A 22209-nucleotide genomic window follows, 5' to 3' on the forward strand; every position below is an offset into this window, starting at 1 on the left:
TAGCCACCCTGACGATGACTCAGGCCGGGCCAGCTGTTACGACACAGATCTGCCGGAACATTTGGCGTCCCTGCTGCCAGGCCAACCTGAGGACAACAAAACCTGCCTGGATGCCCCAGCTACAGAGATGGGTGAAAAGCCCCTCATCCAAACTCAAATCGGAGGACCACAGACTTGGATCAACACAGACTTATATGCCCAGGTCAGCAATGTTATGCCATCTGGGGGTGTTGTGCTGTCCCCTGGCCAACAACCCAAAATCCAGGAGAACACCTCAGGTTCAGAGAGGGAAACACAGAAAGGAGGAAAGCAAAATGAAGATGTTGAGGGCATCAAGGAGCAGAAGAGAAACGAGCCCCAGTTTCAGCTGTTTGTACTGGTTCCAGAGGGAAGTGGCTACACCGCCGAGAACAACACCCAGCAGACCAGCACTCCTCCCAGCACTTCGGTGCCTGGGGTAGGGTACCAAACCATACAGCCTCAGCCAATGGAGACCAAACCTGCAGCCACAGGAGACACCAACGAGTCCCCGTATATTCTCCCCGAGCCTTCCCAGTCTCAGCTCTTTACCCCTGTTGCAGACTACACAGTGGTGCAGGAGTTAGACACGCATCGCAGTCTGCTCCTTAACCCGCCTCCCAGCCAATCTCCCTCTTTGTGCCAGCCACAGCATCCTCTCAAAGTCCCAATGCCTGTAGGGTACGTCACCCCAGACCTGCTGGGGAATCTCGCACCATGAGTGGACAGGACCATTAGACTTTAACTACAGTTACAGGCTTATTGGACAGGACGTCAATATGAAGTCACCCTACCTGATTCCTGATAACCACCAAAAAAACTTAAAAACCTGCAGGACACTGGATGAATAAGTGTGTGAATTAACCAGATGATACAGAGGGGAGATATACAGGTACATCTCAACAAATTAAAATGTAATTGAAAGTGTTTTTTCAGCAATTCTATTTAAGAAGTAAATGTAAAAAATTAAATAGTTTGATTTGACACAGAATGATATTGATCAAGCATTTGTTTCTGTCAATTTTGATGATTATGTCATAGCTACTGAAAGTCAAAAATTTGGTTTCCCTGAAAATGTTAGCATTCTATATTTTCATTATTTATTGGCCTGATGTAATAATTTTTTACAAACTAAACTTTGGATTGTCATTGCCTTTAATCATAAAACTTGAGAAACAAATGCAATATATATGTCTCTTTGTGTGTAATAAATGTACATAATATATGAGGTACACTTAAATTGAATTGCTGAAACAAATTAACTTACTAATTAACTAAAGTATAGTAATTTATTGAGATGCACTAAAAACTGTACTCTTACATTAGTCCCCACTTAATCGCTGAATTTTTGGCCGAAACACACTAAGGGTAATAACATCACAAAAACATCACAAGCAAAATGCAAAGTTTGTATCAATGCATGATTGTAGTAAGTGACAAAATACCTATATATACAGTATGTGTGAAAAATTACCTGAGATTGCCTTACAGTCTTAATATTGAATGTGAAGTCAGTATATCAATGAGGAGAAGAGAAAGACACAGTAGCCATGTTTTTAACTACACAGTAATTCGGCTTTGACAGTACTTGTCTTTTTGAGGTTTAATGCCTATCACATTTACTATATTCCAAAGTTTCCTATTTCACCATGTTATACTGATAGTACTTCACAAGAGATATATTTTTATACAGAACACGAAACATTTGAACAAAGCAATGCAGATTTGAGTGTCTGTCTTTGTTTCTTTAAGAAAATAAAAGTTTTATCTTTTATAGTTTTTGGTTTTAGCTGCACCAAATGTCAAGAATTAAACCAAAGTTAGGTTGACCACTAAGGGTTTTTTAAGGGTCACTAGGTTCCAATCAGGAATGCAGGGAAATACTTGCAAAAACAAATGCAGATCATTTACATGAAAAGGAAACTAAAATACTTGACTTAATAATTCCAAGATTAATTTGAATAGATTTTGTTGGACTCGTTACACTGTTGAAGTTACTTTAACTAAAAAAAAGTAATTAAACTATATGTTCACATCAACACAGAACTTTAAGGGTAAGGGTTTATTTACTCCGATTTTCCTTACATTTGGGAACCAACCTTTTGCCTATATAGCGTCCCTCTTCACGCTGCACTAGGGCAATAGCATGAGAATAACATCCCATTAGTAGATATAGCTTGAGAGTACCTCAGCTGTTTTCTCCATGCCCCAAATGTGGGGCATGACTTCAACCTGAAATATTATTTTGCGGTAACCTAATAATATTCAAACATTATTTGATATCCTAGTTTTCATAGGGCAGTCTTCTGCTAATGGAAGGCAAAAGGTGGTTCAACATGTGTCACAGAACCAGCAGCAGCCCCAAGTTGCTTGACGGTACATTGTTTTGATTCATTAAACAAAAGTAAGGGAACATTCATGTTATGAAATTATTGCATTTTAAGCTTTCTGCAGAGGAACTGTGTTCTACATTGTCATTGCAGAGACAGCAACTGGAATAAGTTGACTGTGAAAGTGTACCATAGATGTTACTAGCTTACACAGTACTTATCTGCCACATTCACTATGTAACAACCTATGTCTGTCGGAGTATTATGGTTTGTTTAATTGCTATGGTACTATGCTAGTGTGGTTTAGATTTCTGCATATCAGTTAACAAAAGGTACCTCTGTTTGCTATGTATAGATGAATTGATTTATATCTTCTCTGTGCCAACAAACAGTTAAAAATCAACACAAAACATGCATGCAGTACATAAAAGAACATTCCCCATTGTAATAAGATACTGTCCTTAATGTTTCCATTTAAGAAAAAAAAAGATTTTCATTTTGTGTGCTGAAAATTATTTGACATTTTACTACAATTTTCAAATTCAAAATACTTATCAGCATATTTTGAGCTTGGCATTCATAAAAAACAAGTTGTAGACACTCAACAAATTGGAATCTTGTTTGCTTAGCTTCAGGCTTCTTGTAGATGAAATATTTAAGGCAGTGTTTATAAAGAATATTTTGCCTAATCCAGCATCTTCTGTTTGTTTTCACAAATAATGTTTAACGTAGTAATTCCCCCACTTTGAGACAGTAAAGGCTATACCAGTTTCTGTTCTACTCCTAATGGGATTCTTGAAAAGAAATCAGGTGCCTCTTATGTTTCATCCCATGTCTCGACTTAATGATTCAACAACATGCTCATCGCAAGCATAATATGAGTACTGTACTTATGTAACATCTGTAACTTACTATAGTGGCTGTCCAATCAACATTGCTTTGTGCCAAGACAAAAGAACATCAGGACTGATAGCCTCAAAATGACAGATACATTTGAACTAAATTACAGTAATAATAAACCTTTTTAATGATATCCAAATTTATTAACCTGCACCTGGAACTTCACCGTGAACAAAACTTTCCTAACAGTTTAAAAAAAAACACAACCAGTCTGTGATTTATGCTGCTTTCTTGCCTTTCTGGACGTAAATATTCTGAATATATGGATCAATGTATTTTTTTGTATCAATCGGATCTACAAAGAGAAGTTTAAAATGTGAATTTGATGACAATATGCCATTTCTCTTTCAGAAATACTCAGTTCTCTGCTGCTCCTGCCATTATGTGGATGATACCAACAAAATTTGTGCTGTCGCAAAATGTCTTAATATGTCTGCTAGTGCTGTGCAAATATAAAGGTTTATGTTGAGGATTATACTTTTACACGGTGATGCTGCTTGGTGCATGTATTTCTCTTTTACTCAGTTTTTTATGGCTGAGTTCAAGTCAAGAAAGAGCAGTAATCAGTGTCAAATTTTTGTGATAGTAAAGTGTGGGTTTTGTTTAGGTATCTTGTTTGTCACAGTGTCCAGTGATCACAGAAGGTTCTCACTATGTTCACATAGCAAGAACAGAGATTGAAGGACTTCTTTTTTAGGTAAAACTGTGAATGTGTAACTGGAATACACAATGCAATCATAAAACTGAGGAAACGTTTTAAGCAGTGTTTGTAATAGTGGTGGTGAGATGAAGAAATTAGGAGGTGCTTTTTATTCTTCAAGCCAACTGTGCAGATGTTTACTACCTTAAGTATATATTGTTCTTTTTGCCATATCGCTCATTTCACAATGGCAGAATTGGTAGTTTTTTATTTGAAGGTTATAAATGTCAAGGACACTTTAGAGGAAGCACTTTGTACACATAAAGCATATATGTGATATTTAGAAATAGTATTTAGATTTTATATTTTTTGCTAAATCAAGTGTGTGATTTCTATGTTACTACAGAAAAGCATTACGTTTTCTGGTCAGCACAAAAATCAAACTTTGAGGAACCTTCAAAATGAATAAGCTTTGATTTTGTTATACAGAGTTTATGTTTATATAAAAAAAGCGTATTTCACACTAACAGATTGCTAGATTGTTGTACTGTAATGGAGTATTTAATGTTTCATATAGAGTTTATAGGCGATTAAACCAGATAGAACATTTATAAAGTCATATTAAATATGTGTTGTGTGATATACTCATCTTTTTAACTTTATGTTCCTGTTTGTATCTCTGTGTGATTTCAGTTTTTCATGACCACAAAGAACTTTATGACAGGGGTGAATTATTTTTGCAATGATGCATGTTGGCCTGCAGCGTTGAAGGCTGACTTTTGTCACTCTCTCTAGCCTGGAAGTAATTTTGCTGGAATCTTTGGTCGTCAGTTAATGTTTTTGAAGCTATCAGCACCATACCCTGTGCCGTTCAGTTTGTTAAGGAAAGTGCTTAATTCTCCACTTGACTTGAGGATTTACTTCAAGTCAGATGCTGATTTGAGTCAATCCTGTTTTTTAGTTTTTACAATATTCCATGGCTCCTGTCTGTCTTACTTCCTGTATGCCCTCTGCCATGTGTCATTCATCCCCCAGCAAACTGGAAACAAACGACAAATTAAAATAATAACGTAGTCTAAGTTGATAAACCGGTCGATACTGGCTTTATTAATTCTTATGACTCCGTTTTGTTGTCTTTTTTTTTTACACCTGAGTTCTTTTTTTTCTTTTTGCATCCGAGAGCCAATGTTCTTGTGTAAAAACTGCTGCTTTCCCTAGGGCCAAGAAATGTATTGATCCTTGAGGATTTGTCTGTTTTGTTCTCTTTTTGGTGTTGTATGTGCGATCAATAAGTTCTCAATAAAATAAATATAACATCATCTTGTCCATTTTTTGGTAACCTTTAAAAATGGCTTGGGGGGGTTTATCTTAAATAAACACACTTTTCTTTGTAACTTTGAATTCTAATTTTATTATACTACTGCCATTGAAAGTGCAATTGTTTTTTTATTTATTGACTCTTCTACTTATTGTTCTAAGTAAATTGCCTTTTGCACTAGTCCCCAAAAGACTCTCTACACTTTACATGGCAGTTAGGGACTTTTAATATTTCTATAAATAAAGGTCTGTGGGGCAGTAGTACATTGAAATGGCTCCACAGTGTCCCCTAAACTTCCACTCCATCGAGATGAGTTTCTTGTGGAAATTTGATAAAAATTGTAAATTTAACAGTGAGTCAATCACTATATATGTTTGTGGCTGACTTAAAGTCTTCATTGTATATACTAAAGGTTACTGCTGATTCAAAGTGATCAAAAGCTTGAACAACATACAGAAACGTATTAGGGTAGCCTAAGTTTGCTATTTTGGATCAAAGCTGACATTTTGTGAACTCACTTGGGCCCGCTAAAAATTTAAACTCGGCCTCTTAAAAAAGTAATTTACATATTTGAAGGCAATGTTGATTAAAAGTTTTGTAGGCAATATTGATTAAAAGTTTTGTTGTTGACTTTGCACCAATCCCTAACAGTGGAGAAAAAAAACTTCCTCCAAACATATATTCATTAAGTTTTCACTGGACGCTGCATAAACTGGATCCAAAGCAACTTGCAGAATTTTTTAAAAACAGTCCATTCTAGATTGTAGTCCTCACCAATCCTTTGCTGCCAAAGGGGAAGTTGATTTATGTTCATAATGCAAGATCAAATTTCACATGATCTTAATTTTTTATTTGATTTATTGTTGTCACTGTGCACATGTAAAATGAGCTTAAAGCCAACTCCAAAAACAGTGCAAACAATGTAAGAAATATATACAAAAATGGCTGCTTTATAATAACAAGCCTTTACTGTATATAACTGAATGCCATTTTTAAACTTGTCTCACTTTTTTTACTTCCATGAATGACAAGTCCCGGTGTGTCAAAGACCTCAGTCATGACGCAGGCTTAAACACTGCCAAGGTACAAGGGCCATTTAAGCCACTTTTAAGTTTAAGTTAATTGTTGTACATAGCCCCTTCCTAAATAATGACTTAAGTAAAAAACAAATCCCTCCTTTTTTCTCCAAAAAATTACTTAGGCCATTACTTTAGAAAGGTGACGAAATGTTAGCTAAGTTAACTGTAAATATATATATATATATATATATCATTATTTTTGGTCCTTTATTGACAGTTGAATCAATTTAGGACTCTTCAAATTATGTACTGTTACTTTCATAAAAGCACACAAGCAGCATGCACTAAGATTCACACACAGTTTCAGAAAAGGGTTCTTCATGCAAATATGCCCTTTTGGAGTTCAAATCCAGTCCAGTTGATGTAGATTGTGCCTGAAGAATGTATTGCATGCGTACGATAACTGAAGGGTGGATGTTTGCACGCTCATAAGCCATACAGAGGACCTTCTATGTGAATTAGCTCACAAGTATGTGATTCTCTGTCTGCTGCTTCTGATGGGGTAACTAAGGGAGGAAAAACCGGTTGCAGAAGCAGTTGTGCACCGAGGGGAAAGCATATTGGACAATTAAGACAGAAGCTGTGTACTGCGCTTCTCTGTGTGGGGTTGATTGAATCAGAGAGGTGGCCACTCACAGCTCTTTGTCTCAGGACATTGCAGGTAATTGCCCATAAGTCACCGTTCCTCTGTACTGGATCTTCAGTCCAATTACGCCCACACAAGCTCTGCCTCATTTATTACCTCCGGTTGCTTGTTGACCTTTTTAGACATACAGCCCAACAGGCAGTCCAGCCACATAACACTGAACACAGGGTATTGTACTCACAGACAGATATCAATGCTTTAGTGATTGCATGGAACAAATTTGCTTAAGATGCTCATTCTATCTGGCATCATGATGATTTTTACTCCATTTACAAAAAATAAAATAAAAATACTGACAATATATTTTAACCTAAATTGCTATTCAAGGAAGATGGTTTTCTGACTTGAGTTCTCAAATTCATGAAGAGGTTTTACTAATATTCAGCCATTATGTTGATCAAAAACAAACGTGTAAAGCTGCAACTGGTCATATTTGATACAGATTTGTTTCCATAAACCTGTAGCAGTTTTCTGAAATAAAGTGTTGCATCCGACACCACTGCAAGCAATGACCGTGAATATTCTTATTTTTTCCACATGAAATTCGACGTGACATGTTTGTGCAAGACAGAGGTGACCCTTGAAATGAAATAAAATGAGTCACTTTGGGTAATGACCTGAAATGATGAGGCTCTGTATAAACAGTAATTTTGTTTGTGGCTCATAATAACTGTGGTAGGATCAGGTCAGCAAATAGAACGAACAAGGTGGTTTTATGCTGAGCAGATGCTCAATGCCATCTGCTGATAAATTTGGGGAATGGCATCATTTCTTTTACACACATATCTCAAATATATTCTTGATAGAACAAAATCATTACATCAGTGAATAGAAAAGGAGGTAAAATGTTGGAGACAACAGTGCTGCAGTCAATCTGTTGTTATTGCAGAGCAGAACTACTGACAAAATCTCAAACTTTAAAAAATGCATTCAGTGCTTTGTTGAAGTATTCACACCCCTTGAACTTCTATGTATTTGTCACAACAAAGCCACACAATTTTATATTTTATGTTTTCAAATTATTTTTATGAGATCATTGGTTTTTTTTTCACAAATTAGAATCTAAAAAGTGTGGCATGCATTCCTAATCGGGCCCCCTTTCCTTGATACCTCTAAATTAATGCAATGCTTTTTTTTTTTTTTTACATATTCTTGAATATTGTCAAGAACAGGCTCTTCACAATATTCTTTATCAAGAACATAAACACAAATTACAAAAGTAAATTGACCATCTTTATTAAACTTTCTATAGTATCATGTCCAAAAACCCCAACACAATGCAACTCTCTGTGCTAGCATCAGGATTTCCTGGTGACTGTTATCTTCCCACAGAAACCGTCATTAAGCACATTTCATCACATCAATTCACTCTTGTTATCCCTTTCTCTCCATCCAAACAATATAGTTATTTTTTTAAGATATCTTGAATAAATGTTAGTCCGAAATATTTAAAATAAGGGATGTTAAAATCATGGATGTTTTTAGTGAGAGCAAAACAGAAAGAAATTCATGGCAGTAACTGTTATTTTTTCAGGAGTGAGCAATAACAAAAATCTAAACAATAAGACTGCTTTGTAGCATTTGTTTTTCCAGAAATTAACTTGTGCTTTCTGTTAAAACAACTCCACAATGTCGTTTTGTTTTCTTGTAATCTCTAAATTATCATTTTGTGCTTTTTTTCTACTTGCAGATGTTTTCTTCTCTGAAGTATAAAAGGTTTATAATGTTCTTAAACTACCTCCTTCTCTCTCACCTGCCAAACATCAGACAGACGCCACTAGAGCATAGTTTACGCATCTGGTTTCATAACGGATGGTGAGAACAACATGAAGGAGTCAGTTTATGGACATAATATCCCATTAACCACCTGAGAGAGAGGGGGAGGCAATCCATGGTAAAACAAGGCAAGTTAGTTGGAACAGCATACTTTTATCAAATGTGAAATCCAAAAATTTGAATATTACAGCTGGACACATTTCATGTTCTGATCTTTTCCAGCATTTAAATCAAGGATTGACCTTCCCCCTCTCCCAGGGAAATACTTGTTGGTAATAAGAACACTCGGCCCTAGCATTGATAGCTGACATAAGTTCCAGCTTACAGCTGCTCTCATGCTCAGCTCCCAACGCCGGAGGGTCAGGCTCATTGGTCTGGCTGAGGCTGCTGTCATTCAGCAGAAGGCATGCGTCACTGTCAGGTCTCCCTGACATCGGCGGCTGCCTCGCTCGTGAGGCCCTGTCACTGTCAGGAGGCCGGCAGTCCCCCTTCACAGTGTCAGAGCCCGAGCGACTGTTCGCTTCCCGCCTCGCCAAACATCCTGCGTCAGTGTCAGCATCAGCTGGCTTTGGGAGCAGTTTCGTTTTCGGAGCCTGCTGTTCCCTGTCAGGTGAACTTTGACTTTCACTTTCCCTTTTCTGCCACTCAAGGCCTAACAGGGGCTGCTATGGCCTGCTGTAATAACTGCTCTGTGTCCACTGCTTGCTGTAACTGCAGTGAGTCAAAGCCATGCTGAGCATGATCCTGCCTAACCCCCTGCTGACTTTGCTCCAAGTCAGAGCCAAAGCCATCACCATTGTGGTTACCATGGTGATGACCATGATGATCAGGGTGGTGCCTATGGTGATGATGACCATGCTGACCGTGATGGCCATGACCATGATGGCCATGACCATGATGACCATGACCATGATGACCATGACCATGATGGCGACTGTGGTCAGGTTCTGTGTTGTCTCCTACAGCTGCAGGTGTATCTGCATCAGGCTGTGCATTTGGTGTTGCTCTGCATTCCTCTGGAGTCTCAGCAGTCTGCGAAAAAAATCAGAGAATGCAAAAAGGGTTTTATTTTTAATTTCCAGTACTCACAACATGTTCCAGTGAAGTCATTTCATCTCTTTTACCTCATGTGAGCAGGCGCCACACTTGCGATTGCAGTAGGCTTCTTTGATCGCACTCTCAATATGGCCATGTCCAATAACAGAATAAGGAAGGGAAATATGGTCGGTAAGACGGCCGCACCTAAGGTTACAAAGATTAAAAAAAACAACAACAAAAAAACATTGTGAGACAAGGGATAGTGTTTAACTCCAAACTCCTCCATTCTGTAAAATACATTTGAAACACATAACAAACCTGTCATAGATGATGAAGTCGTCTTTCTTTCCATTCAGGGTCTGCCAAACATCAGGTTGTTGTTCACCCTGTTTGTACAGTGAGATCTTATCCGACAGCCTCTGAGCCAGTAGGGGGTGGAGCCGCTGGGCTTGCTCCCCCTGGTGGTTGATGACCATGTAAACCACGTCATTCAGTCCCTGAGTCTCCAATTTCTGGCGCAGACCATCAATTCTGTGTGGAAAATGCACAACGGAACGTAGAGTTGATTTATATTAGAAAGTACTATGTTTATTAAGAACGTAAGAAAGTTGTGTTTGAATATTCATTCCCTTGAATATTCACTTCTTGGACAAAGGACAATTATTTATTAATTTTTTTCAGAGGGGTGTAATTTTATTTCTTTAGTTAATATTTTATTTTATTTTATTTCAGAACTTTATTGAACCCCTTTTATCCAGAATTGTGCCTTCGAACACTAAATGAACATGTCTTCAAATAATTGTATGGAATCATCTACCTCTGGTTTGATAGGATTTGTAGTCTTACTGTTAGAATTGTATTAAATAGGTTATACCTGCTACTTATTTTTGCGGCAGCCATGATAACCTACTGAACTGGCTGCTTGTACACCCGGCCAAACAGCGTCAGGGGGTGTTCTCCTAGTATTTTCATCTTAAAAGTGGATTTGTAAGCCTTTCCAGACTGACAGATCTCAATGACTTTGTTTCTTATCTGGTCTTGAGTTACTTTAGATCTGGTCACATGTTGCTTTTTGAGATCTTTCGACCTATACTTAATATAAGATAGGTTCTACTTAAGTGACTTCTTCATTATTGCTGACCTTCCACATAAATTAAATATGGCAGCAGTCAGGATTTCAGTCTGAGTGCTTTTTTTCTGAGTTGTACTTTGCTGCTTACTTTGGTATTTTTTAATTAAAAGTGAAAGAAAATAGAGCATAACAAACTGGGGCTGATCCATACCTGGAGGCCTGCACCAAGCAAAACAGTCAGGTGGCTTGTAACAGGGCAACCACTGTTACTTGGCCTGCTGTGCCCTTCATCGGTTCCACCTCCCCGATCATCCATGTCGGTGGGGGCTGACAGCGAGGCCCGCCGCCCTCACTCTCTGCACCGCCCCCATGGAGCAGGCAGAGCGTGAGGAGCAAGCTCAGGCGCACCCACATCCCTCTGGCGCCTCCTCCCTGCCCCAGTCTGAAAGTACAGAAGGCAGGAGGGGTGAAATTAAGGAAGTGAAAAACAAAATGAGAAGAAACAATTTTGTCAAACTCAGCAGAAAAAAGCTAGATGAATGCATATGAAATGAAATTGAACCCACTTCAATTGCATTAAAACGTTTAAAAGCACTGAAAGATTTCCTCAAAGTTTCACTTTACCTCTATGTTTATAGGTGAAGTTTAAACTGAAACAAGGAGAAAAAAATCTATCTCTAATGTCAAGTTTTCACTTCTTTTCTACGTACACGATCGTCTGAAAGTTATATCAGTGCAAAAATTACAAGATCTAAAAAACTAAATTATGTGCACTTAGCAAAACCTTTGCAATGTGAAATACATTCCTTATGTTAAGATTGTTCTATTCATACAGGATAAAGATCAAAGCTAACTCAAGCCAGAAGTTGTTTTTTTGGGAGGAATCGGCCACTTACCCTTTGTTTAAAGTAATGCTTTGCCTCTGCTGTGCTCTGCTTTCTCTGCAAGTCTTTGAACAAAAACATGCCTCCTCCTTTGCTCCCCCCCTTTTATACTCAGCCTGTTGTTTTTCCTCTGTAGATGGAGGACAAAGTTCAGTTCCCTCTGCTGATGTCAACACTTTTCTCTGGTGAAAAAAGTCACAGTGCATGAAATCCTCTAGTTAAGAGGAAACAGAGCATGAAAAATATTTTGCAGCAACTGAAAATTTTGAGGAAACAAATGTGTGTGCAGAAAAAACATTTTTGCTTGACTTGTTAATGTATTCTATATCAGCTCTAAAGAAAGAAAAAGGGATTAAATTGTATTTTTATTTTATTTTTTTTTAAATGAATGTAAAATAAAATTTTGATTAAGACCTGAGGAATCATATATTAATTTCTTGCAGCAGTGGAGAAGTGAAAAGAACATTCTGGAGGCCGTCCAGAATGTTTCCAGATAAACACAAGTGGAAGGGGGTTTCGCAATATGCACAAGTTGCTTTGCTTTAGCTGTCACTGGAACAAATGCTTCACTTTAATTCACAGATGTAGCCTGTAAACAAAGTATACATTTATAGAATTGCACAGACTGCTAGATGTCTGTGAAGAACTCAACTGCACATTTTACTTATTGGAAAATTTGTTACGTAAGGCTTAATATGGAGGCTAATAAGAGAATATCAAGGCAATAAACTGATGCAAAGCAGTAATCTCATTGACACTGAAAGATAATATTATATAAAGTAGCTGTAAAGACTATCACTATGCAGTCAGGCAATTTCATCCCCCCACCTATGAAGGACACCCAACTGACAGTGGAAGTGAGAACACTGCTTGGAGATAAATGAAGACAAGAACAATTTAACAGCGTAATCTTAACTGAAAGCTTACAATAGTTTAGATTTAACTTTTTTCTGGAAACTTAAATAACCGAGTGGTCTGAAACATTAACCAACCCTAAGACACTGCAACTGGCTTAAAATCCAGTAGACATGACTCGGATGACTGAGAATTATACACAGAACCTTTCCAAAGCCAATGTTTACGTGTTTTGAGGATCACTAAACTGGTCTAACACCAAACTGTGAAAAGGTTTCACTTAGCACAGTTAGTGAAACCTTAGCTCCAAATGAAGAACCAAATGGATCCCCTCACATATAATTTTTAATCAAGATAATTGGAGGGTCTGAAATTAATTGATTACAATCCATTTTATGTAGACAAAAACACCAACATTTTCAAACAAGTAATCTCATTGACACTATATATAATGTATATAGTGTCAATGAGTGTATATATATATTTCAGCCTGCACACTGTTTCTTTTAATTCACTGTAATTTAATGATTAAGGAATGGAATAATTATAAAATTTGCTGAGTTTTGGCCCCTTATGTTTCTTTATGAGTGGATTTAGTGTGTGTGTAATGTTCTTATAGACCCATTGGCGCTTGTTAAGAATTGCATAAGACGCAAAGTAAAAAGTATTCTTTGAAAACAGAACTATGTGCGCTGTTACAGTGCGGTTTATATTTGTAGTGATTTTATATTAAAATCGGGTGACTACAACATCCACCCACAATGCAAAGCCAGATTGATGTTACACAGTGCAATTTGTAGGATTTAAGTAATGCTGTAGTGATACTGTACAGAGTAGGTGAAAACTTGTTTTGCAAATGCGGTGCTGTTGTGACTAGTACCTATGAATGCAACTTGATCAGCTTAGAGACATGTGGCAACTTGACCTTGTGATTCAAGTACTATTGCTCAAAAAAGTTCATGATGTTAAAAGAACTCTGTATGTACCTTCCATATCAGGACCTTTGGTTCTGTAGGGTCAGATACAGGTAATCCAGTACTCAGCTGGCCTCAATATACTGTTAAGACGTCACTGTTGTGTGGAACTGAGTTGTAAACTGATTACATGTCCATCATAAAGATGTAAAACCTTTGATCTTCTAGATTCATAAAATCTTTACATTCTGAAAAGAATGTTTTTATGATCAGATCTCAAGCTAAACATTTTTTAAATTAAGCATTATGATGTGGTAAGTAATTTTATTTAAACTTAAATAAAATGTAAAGTGTGTAATCTTAAACCTGATGCAGTCTAATAAGCTTTCCATTAGACTCTAAGTTTTTTTGTGCACATAAGTGGGCTGAGTTTGAATACATAATTCTCATGAAACCTAAAATAGTGTTTACACCCACATTAATGGGTTTTTTTCATTCCAATTCTCCTTCATAATAAAAAAAATCAACATATTTGCACTGTGTATTTCTTTTTAGAAAATATCTCAAATGACAGGACATCTCAAATGTATAAACAATCCCATTAAAAAGGCAGATTTTTGTTTAATAAAAACAGAAACAGTGATACATCCTACACATGATGGTGATTGCATAATTGTTTTAGCCTGAGTCCCAAGCAACTTGCCGAGGGCTGTGGATAAGCTATATCCTCACAATCAGTAACAGATTTGGAGAACTATTGTAAGGCAAAGTGGGCAAATATTTACATGTTGCTGTTGCACATTTTTATGCTCAGGTAGTCAATTTTGTTTTAGCTTTTCAACAAACAAATACATTTGTGAATTCTAGTATTTCAAAGAATAACCATAAAAAAGAGGTGAAATAAATTAAATAAAAACATAATTTATAAAACTAATTCAGAATCAACACATATTTAAAAACTAGATTTTTACATATATATATATATATATATATATATATATATATATATATATATATATATATATATATAAAATACACCTACTAAAACTAGTAGTTACAGTAGAAAATGTTGATTCCCATTTGTGATTTCTTGGGATTTACCTTTGTCACTAAGCAACGTACAAGGCGTCCTTCTTTTGTTTGCAAAGGCTTCTGGGAAACTGAGGCCTGTGGGCCACAACGACCGCCCTTTTTCGAGCAACGAGAGTAGAACAGCGCCGTGGGAAATATAATCGCAAAGCTACTTTTTAAAACAGTGTACAACTACTTGAGGTATGTCAAGCGATGCTTTTCGACGCATTCTTCGACCCAGAGTAGTTAAAATCAGGATATCTGTCTGGTAAAAGTGTATTTTAATGCGCGGATTGATGACGTAATGTTGATTGTCAAACGCGAAATGGCGAGTGTGCTAGGAGGCCCGTTAGCAGCAGAAAACAGGATTTTTATTACACTTTTTAACTTACCATATGGAGACAGTTGTTGCATTTTATCAACGCTGGGTAAGTTCAGCGGTAGTTGTATGCGGTGGATGTGTGTATATAAATGTATATTTTATTAATCTCTGAGGGGTAGTGTACGAATCTAAGCTAGCAAGGATGTTTAGCTAGTTAAATAAGCTCCATGTGTCAACAGCAAGAAAGCAATTTGTTTCTAGAACACAAGTTTTTTACGAAATTAAACCTGGCAGAGTAGTAGATGTTTTAGTAGACGTACTACTAACAAATAGCATGTCATTAGTCGGATGCAAACAACAAAATTGTTCTATAACAGACATACACTTGCTAAACAGAACATTACAAAACACGTAATGCCAGGGTCAAAATATACTTTAAACATTCTACGGTATATTTCGTGTAATATCCAAGTAAGGAAAGCAAAGCTTAGCTTTTAGGCCAATACACTTTTTTATGGTAATAAGCCAGAACTAACTTATAACCATTGTGTTCTTTCTATGGAAAGAGTTCACAGTGCTTTTTTTTGTTATGTGCATGAGATATACATGTCAGTTTTAGGACAAAGTCAGTACTTCACATTAAGGAGAGAGCAGACGTAGATAGGCACTTAATGGGCAAATATAAGATGATTCACGTTATTAATTACACATTTTAATAAGGTGCATTTAAGCTGTTTTGTTTTGTTGTCCTTTGATGACAAAGGAGCGGCGTCATCTAGGAGAGATGATGAGCTCATATTTCAACTCTAATCTTATTAGACAAATGTCATTACTGGTAGCCAGTCCTAGTGTGTGTTCCCTATGGAGTTAGTAGACTCATATGTTAACTGTGAGATTTACAAAAGATTGCCTCTACCCAATTTCCCGATACATCTCTAGTTTTTAGTGTCTGCTTTCCTAAAACAAATTTTAGCAGTACCGTTTGTCTGTAAGAGATGTCAAGTAACTGTGTAGCTACTTGACATCCACATTCAGAACTGTCTGTCCACGTGCCTCTGTTTTTGCAGGGCAGGGTCAGGTGAATGATGGCGGCGGGGGCAGAGGTGGAGGTGAATGGAGGCAGCGAGTACCCGGGGCTCTACAAAGTCATGATGGACAAACTTAACGAACAGCGACAATTGGATCAGTTTACAGATATCACTCTCATAGTGGATGGTATGTACAGTTGTAGATTTATATCTTTTTTCTATTTCCACACTGCCATGCAGTTCAAAAAGGTAAATTGCTGTAGCTTTATTTTGTAATGTCCAGTTGAAGCTGTTTTTGTATTATTATAAAGTCAAGTTTGCTGGCATTTTATCAAACTGTCACTGTTATTCTGGTTCTGTGAAGAAAACTGAGCTGTATAGTCATTGTTGGGCTTTACACAGACCCCTGTATTTTTGTGTTTGAGTCACATTTGCATGTCATCTGTTCTGTGGGCATGGGTACTATTCCAAAATATATCTTATTGAAAGCCAACTAAAAGTTATAAAATGCGTCTTCCAGCTGTGGTTACCCAAGTGTTTCCTGGAAATTATTTGTATGGTAAAACGCTATTATTCTGCAAAGTTAATTTGCATATCGGTTGCTTGTTGCAGGACACCACTTCAGAGCTCATAAAGCTGTGTTGGCAGCATGCAGTCAGTTTTTCCACAAGTTCTTTCAGGATTTCACCCAGGAACCTCTGGTGGAGATCGAAGGTATTCAGTGTTTCTGTTAAATCCCAGTTAAAGAATGAGCAGCCATGCCTTCACATAGTAGCAAAGTCAACTTTGAAAGTGAAACCTGTGTATGTTATTATTACGGTTGCAGGTTTTGCTCTGGTAGATAAATGATGTCATAGCATTTTGTAAATGAGGTAAAAAAAGCATGCTAACTATGAAAACAATAGCTAGTATTTTTGTTCCTATTATAAACTTTTAGGTGAACAAAAATTTATCTTTTTTTTTATAAGATACAAAAATGCAGTTAGATGTTTTGTATTACATGTGTTTCGTATTACATACTCACTGGTCCTCTGACATTTTTTAGGAGTTAGCAACACAGCGTTTCGCCAGCTGATGGAGTTCACGTACACAGCCACACTAGCGATATCTGGGGAGGAAGAGGCGCTCGATGTGTGGAAAGCTGCTGAATACCTTCAAATGCAGGAAGCCATCAAAGCACTCAAGAAGTAAAACATAAGCAGAATAACCAGTCGTCTTGTACTGATAGACTCTCATGCCTGAGTGATGATCATTAAATAACAGTGTGATTTTTTTTCTTTTTGAAGAATAAATTCCTCAACGACAACAAAGAGCATTGCTAAGAAGAGGACGATTGCAGAGACGTCTAATGTGATTACAGAAACCTTACCGACAGTGGAGGGAGAGCAGGTTGGTGTTTATGTGTAATTCTGGTTAAAGGTGTGCATACATTCATCAGTGTGTGCACAAGTTCAAATTTACTGGTGATGTTGTTAAACATGATTGTAATGTAGTTAATTCATCCTTTTTGTGCAAAACAGCTAGTCCACTAACAGGTAACGATGCTACCCTGCTTTAATTTACATTTTTTCCCCTTGATTTTCCAAACCTTTTTCTTGCTTTTGTGCCAAATAGCTCAAAATCTCATCTGGCCATCCATCCATCCATCCATTTTCTGTACACCCTTGTCCCTTAGGGGGGTCAGGAGGGGTGCTGGTGCCTATCTCCAGCTAAAGTTCCGGGCGAGAGGCGGACTCTGATTTGGCCATAAAACACAACATTAGAAAAATGGCAAATCACAATATTATTGTTGAATATTGCAATATCAGTTGTGATAACCCAAATTCTCACAGTTCTTGTTCTTTTACATCATCTTGACAACTTAGTCATTCTCCTTGTGCTTTAGCATTGTGTCACTAATGTAGGCATTAAAGATAATGAAAGATCATCAGAGCTGGAAGACGCTGACTTTAGAGCAAGACCTATTTTCTTGGTTGGCATCTTCTCAGACAGTGTTGACTGAATTTTTTTTTTATGTGGACAGTGACACTAGAGACAATTAGTGGTACCTGAGATTTTCTTTTGAACACCCTCACTAACTTCCTTTTACGAAACTTTTCAGAAGGACGATATTCTCAAACACACAAATACTGGGATTTGGAGTGGTTAACTTAGGCTTACATAAGGCTTGTGGAATGGCCTTCACCTAAACTCTGCTCTCTGCAAATCAATCAACCAGTTTAAATGAACTCTGACATTTTTGAGGAAGAGTAGGCCAATATCTAGCCAAAAATATACCAAAAACAACAAAAAGTAGTCAAGTCGCAGCTTGCTAAAGAATATTTAATCAAATATTAATGGGCATATTGTTTATGAATATTTGATTCTTTACATACAATTGTTATGCAGTTAAGAGTAAATCTATAGTTTTTTCAACTTTTTACAATGAGCTATTGTTTGCAAAAATCTCCAAAGTTGTTGCTTGTGACATAATTTCACATTGGAAATACAAATACATTAATAAAAGCCATAAGCGTATGACATTTAAGCTAGATGATTACCTTAATTAAAGGTATGGATTAAATGTTTTGTTGTCCTCTAGGTGGAGATTGAAGTGGTGGAGACCGGAATGGAGGTGGTGGTGGATGGAAAGACTGCTCAAGCTGCATCAGATGACTCTGCTTTGGCTCTTCTAGCTGACATAACTAGCAAATACCAGCAGGGGGAGCCAACAATTCATGTGATCAAGAAGGATGAAGAGGTATATATTTTATATTATTAATTTCTTAAATATGCATATACTTGTCCTTGGGAAAGCATTCTCTACAAATATCAGTGTTTACTTTACAGGAGGTCCTGTATCAGGAGGAAACCGTGACAGCCTCCAAAGTACTGGAGAACGTTGAAGTCGTAGAAGTCCAGATCTCCCAAGGAGACATCTTCCGCTGCAGCAAGTGCGACCGTAGTTTTAAGCTGTACTATCATCTCAAGCAGCACCTGAAAACTCACCTGGGTTCTATGGAGAAGCCTCATGTGTGTAACCACTGTGGCAAAGCTTACACACGGGAGGGCGCCCTGAAGCAGCACATCAGCACGTTTCATTTTGATGCAGAGGAACTGTCTCGAGGGCAGAAAATTCAAAAGAAAGTGCACATCTGTGAATACTGTAAGAAGCACTTTGACCACTTTGGCCACTTTAAGGAGCACTTACGGAAGCACACTGGTGAGATTTGAAATATGAAACCAAAAAAGCTCAATTTAAGTTACTAATTTTACCTGAACTCTATTCATAATTTCTTATTTATACAGCCATTCTATAATTATATATGCAGCTTTAGCATTTTTGGGCTTTTATATTTTCAGGTGAAAAGCCTTATGAGTGTCCAGATTGTCATGAGCGATTTGCAAGGAACAGCACATTGAAGTGCCATATGGCCGCCTGTCAGAATGGAGCAGGAGCCAAGAAAGGACGAAAGAAGCTCTACGAATGCCAGGTACAGCGTGCCAATTATTTTTTCCTTTGTTAAAACAATGTTTTAATATTTATTTATGTAGAAAGAAATAATGCTCATACAACTGCCGCAGAAACCTCTGAATCTGTAAATCTTTGATCTGCTGTTGCAGATCTTTAGCTGGTTCAAATCTTTCTTTATTATTAATTATAGTTATTAGAATTATTTTTTTCCTAGTTTTGGCAGAAATCGGAAATGTTTATTTTTTCAATAAAACGTTTTAATGGCAAAGCCATTTAACCAAAAAGAACAAAGATTTTTCTCTAAAACGGCTGAAAGCTACAGAGTCGTCTGTCTCAACACACAATGTCTAGAGACACAATAAAATCCTTCATGTTTAGGATCTGAGATATCAACAATTAAACACAACTGAAAACTCTTTTCAAAGACATTTCAATAACGTGTCTTTTTATTGTTTTTATTTTCAATGAGAGTCATTCAGAAAAATAAACAATAAAGGTGCAATTTAGTTTTGTTGTACCCTTTCAATTCTTTGAAAGCTTCAAACAATTGAATTTATTAGTATCAGAGACATCACCACAATGCAGTCAGTGTTACACAGGAATAACAAGATTTTATTATTTGAATAAATACAAAATGACTACAGTATTGATATTTCAAACTGCCTTCTCCATTTCATAGTGACGTTTAGTAAGACTGGTATTGTTAGTTCGGTTAGTGTTACTAGCCAATTACCAGTTAGCAGTTAGCTGCTGTCAATTTTTTTCCTGATACAGCATGTTCAATAAAAAAATACTCTTCAAAAAGTTTAAATACATCAACATTGCAGTTGTGAGTTTAGCTTCTTGGTTTCTCCTGAAGTTTCACAGAAATGGAGGCCAGAAGAAACAGTAAACATGCTCCTGTAGAAGATAGCGTTTTTGTTTTAGAACTTTTAACTGATTTGTGTTCTCAGACTTCATTATTAACACTGCACTAATACTGAAAATAGCTTTTTTCTGTCTGTACAACTTCAGTAACCATGGGGCATTGTCACAAAATTCAGTACTCATTTATTTGTCAGTGCATCTCTCATTTATTATTTTAGCATTGCTAATGCACATTTATGAATATAGTTAAATCGGCTGTGTATACAAACATCCACAAACGTTAAAAAACAAAATATTTTAATCTTTTTTGCACCAGTATTATTGTACGGTAATATAATTAAGCATGGCTGCAAGTGTTCACTAACCTTAACACATTTAGATTTTAAATACAGGTCATACTAAAACATTGTTTTGCGGTGTAAACAAGTTGAATAGTGTTCTTTATACTTTGCTTTTGCAGCAGAAATGCAGAACATGCCAGTATTAATTGGTTCAAATCTTTAATTTATCATTAACTCTTCAAACTTTTTTTCCCATCAGGTCTGCAGTAGCGTGTTTATAAGCTGGGACCAGTTCAAGGAGCATCTTATGTGCCACACAGGGGACAAGCCAAACCATTGCACCATGTGTGACCTATGGTTCACTGACGCCAAAGAACTTAAAACGCATCTCAAAGACGTACATTCTATTGAGGATAAGTGTATGGAGCAGGTGGTCCTCACCGACTCGGCTGCAACTGCCGCTCTCACCATAGCGACACAAAGCATAGGAGGCACTGAAACCGTCCTGCTGGACGATGGCATTCACGTCGAACATGTTACGGTGGAGCCTGTGGACGTAATGCAAATGGAGGAGACTACAACAGTCGTAGTGGAAGATGGAGGAGTGGGGGGGATATGTGAGGAGGACCTGGAGAGACTAAAGCAGGCTGGGTTGCAGATCCAAGTGGTCCATGTGAACACCGCTTCAGTTGATGAGCACCAAGTGGTCAACTCTGAGGTGGAAGTAGAGCTTGAGGATGAAATTGTGAACCTAGAGGAAGCTGAACAAGCAGTAGCTGTATGAGAATAAAACAAGGATTGTCTTAATGTACCTTAAAAAAGGTCTTTCCAAATCAAGCAGAAGAAACTTTTCTACTGCAGACAACTTATTTTTTTAATGGAATCCTGCATGTGGGAGATACCACATATCTGTATAATCACCTGTCACATTGAATGTCCATGTCTGAACTCTGAATCTTTTGAGAGATTTGCAATATCAAGATTTCTTTAAAATATTGTATTTATTCTAAACGTGTTTTCCACCCCATAACTTGAGTCTTCAGGACTCCAGCAAACCTTTTTTCTCAATAAATTGCTGATGTCAAATCAGATCACTCGCAGTGTGCTTTGGGAAACTTCAGAGATGTTGGTAAATATTTGTAAATTAGGAATTTGATTTTCAGCCAGTGCTTTTTTTTTAATACCTCCATAGTGAAAATAAAAAATCAGACATTTTTGTACTTTAGGACTTGGACTTAAGTCTTACAATTTACGTTAATACACTACTAAGTATTCTGTTTTTATGCAGAGGGTGAAATTCAAAGATTTCAGCTTGAAATAATTCACAAAAAAGGATAATTGAAACTGAATAAGCTTTAGGAACAGCCACAATAAAAGTCTTATTTCCACAGCAGAAGAATAGCCACTCGCTTTGAATTTTTTTCTAATTATCCTCACTGTGTTTGGCAGCACCTCTGTCATGTTTTATATATATATCGTCTCCCAACAATACCTGTGGGTCAAAACATGGACAAAGACATCGAGCTTTTCCTTTTTGATTGTTTTTACTTTACTGCAACAGACTGAAGCAGCTCATTAACCAATGATATATGTTAATATTAATATATATCAGTGTTATTAACAACATCGCCTTTTTCCAGGTTAAAACTGAGCTAAATGCCTCTAAGTAAAAAAAAAAAACAAACATTTAAAGTGGTTGGGGTACTAATAAAAGAA

The 22209-nt window shown here is 37.0% G+C and overlaps 3 protein-coding genes across 5 annotated transcripts in view; 2 read left to right on the forward strand and 1 right to left on the reverse strand.

The window, feature by feature from the left end:
* Window positions 1–5207, forward strand: part of ghr (growth hormone receptor) — a 31443-nt gene extending 26236 nt beyond the window's left edge. The window contains exons 10-11 of one of the 2 annotated variants that reach the window (XR_002753591.1): window positions 4–910; window positions 3600–5207. Coding sequence is in view for 1 of the 2 variants with exons in the window: in XM_023343816.1 (XP_023199584.1) it covers window positions 4–739 (736 nt within the window). In the remaining variant the exon portion in view is untranslated. Of the gene's footprint in view, window positions 1–3 lie in introns of both variants that reach the window. The other variant, XM_023343816.1, reaches the window with a different exon arrangement.
* Window positions 5208–8027: 2820 nt separating this feature from the next.
* Window positions 8028–11821, reverse strand: selenop (selenoprotein P). Its single transcript, XM_014469023.2, has 5 exons — window positions 11714–11821; window positions 11029–11259; window positions 10064–10276; window positions 9832–9949; window positions 8028–9739 (listed from the first exon to the last, which is right to left on the reverse strand). The coding sequence occupies exons 2-5, from the start codon at window positions 11229–11231 to the stop codon at window positions 9074–9076; spliced, it is 1200 nt and encodes a 399-aa protein (XP_014324509.2). The 5' UTR covers window positions 11232–11259; window positions 11714–11821; the 3' UTR covers window positions 8028–9073.
* Window positions 11822–14636: 2815 nt separating this feature from the next.
* On the forward strand, window positions 14637–21584 carry znf131 (zinc finger protein 131). Of its 2 annotated transcripts, none has more exons than XM_023343381.1 (9): window positions 14637–14969; window positions 15931–16078; window positions 16504–16605; window positions 16937–17078; window positions 17178–17280; window positions 18473–18631; window positions 18721–19093; window positions 19234–19364; window positions 20753–21584. In XM_023343381.1, exons 2-9 carry the CDS (start codon window positions 15946–15948, stop codon window positions 21275–21277), a joined length of 1668 nt encoding a protein of 555 aa, XP_023199149.1. In that variant the 5' UTR covers window positions 14637–14969; window positions 15931–15945; the 3' UTR covers window positions 21278–21584. The 2 variants fall into 2 exon arrangements, with proteins under 2 accessions (XP_023199149.1, XP_014324124.2); XM_014468638.2 differs by having other exon boundaries at window positions 14637–14742.
* The last annotated feature ends 625 nt before the right edge of the window (window positions 21585–22209 follow it).

Source organism: Xiphophorus maculatus, chromosome 12, assembly GCF_002775205.1.
Source record: "Xiphophorus maculatus strain JP 163 A chromosome 12, X_maculatus-5.0-male, whole genome shotgun sequence".
Classification (NCBI taxonomy): Eukaryota; Metazoa; Chordata; class Actinopteri; order Cyprinodontiformes; family Poeciliidae; genus Xiphophorus; species Xiphophorus maculatus.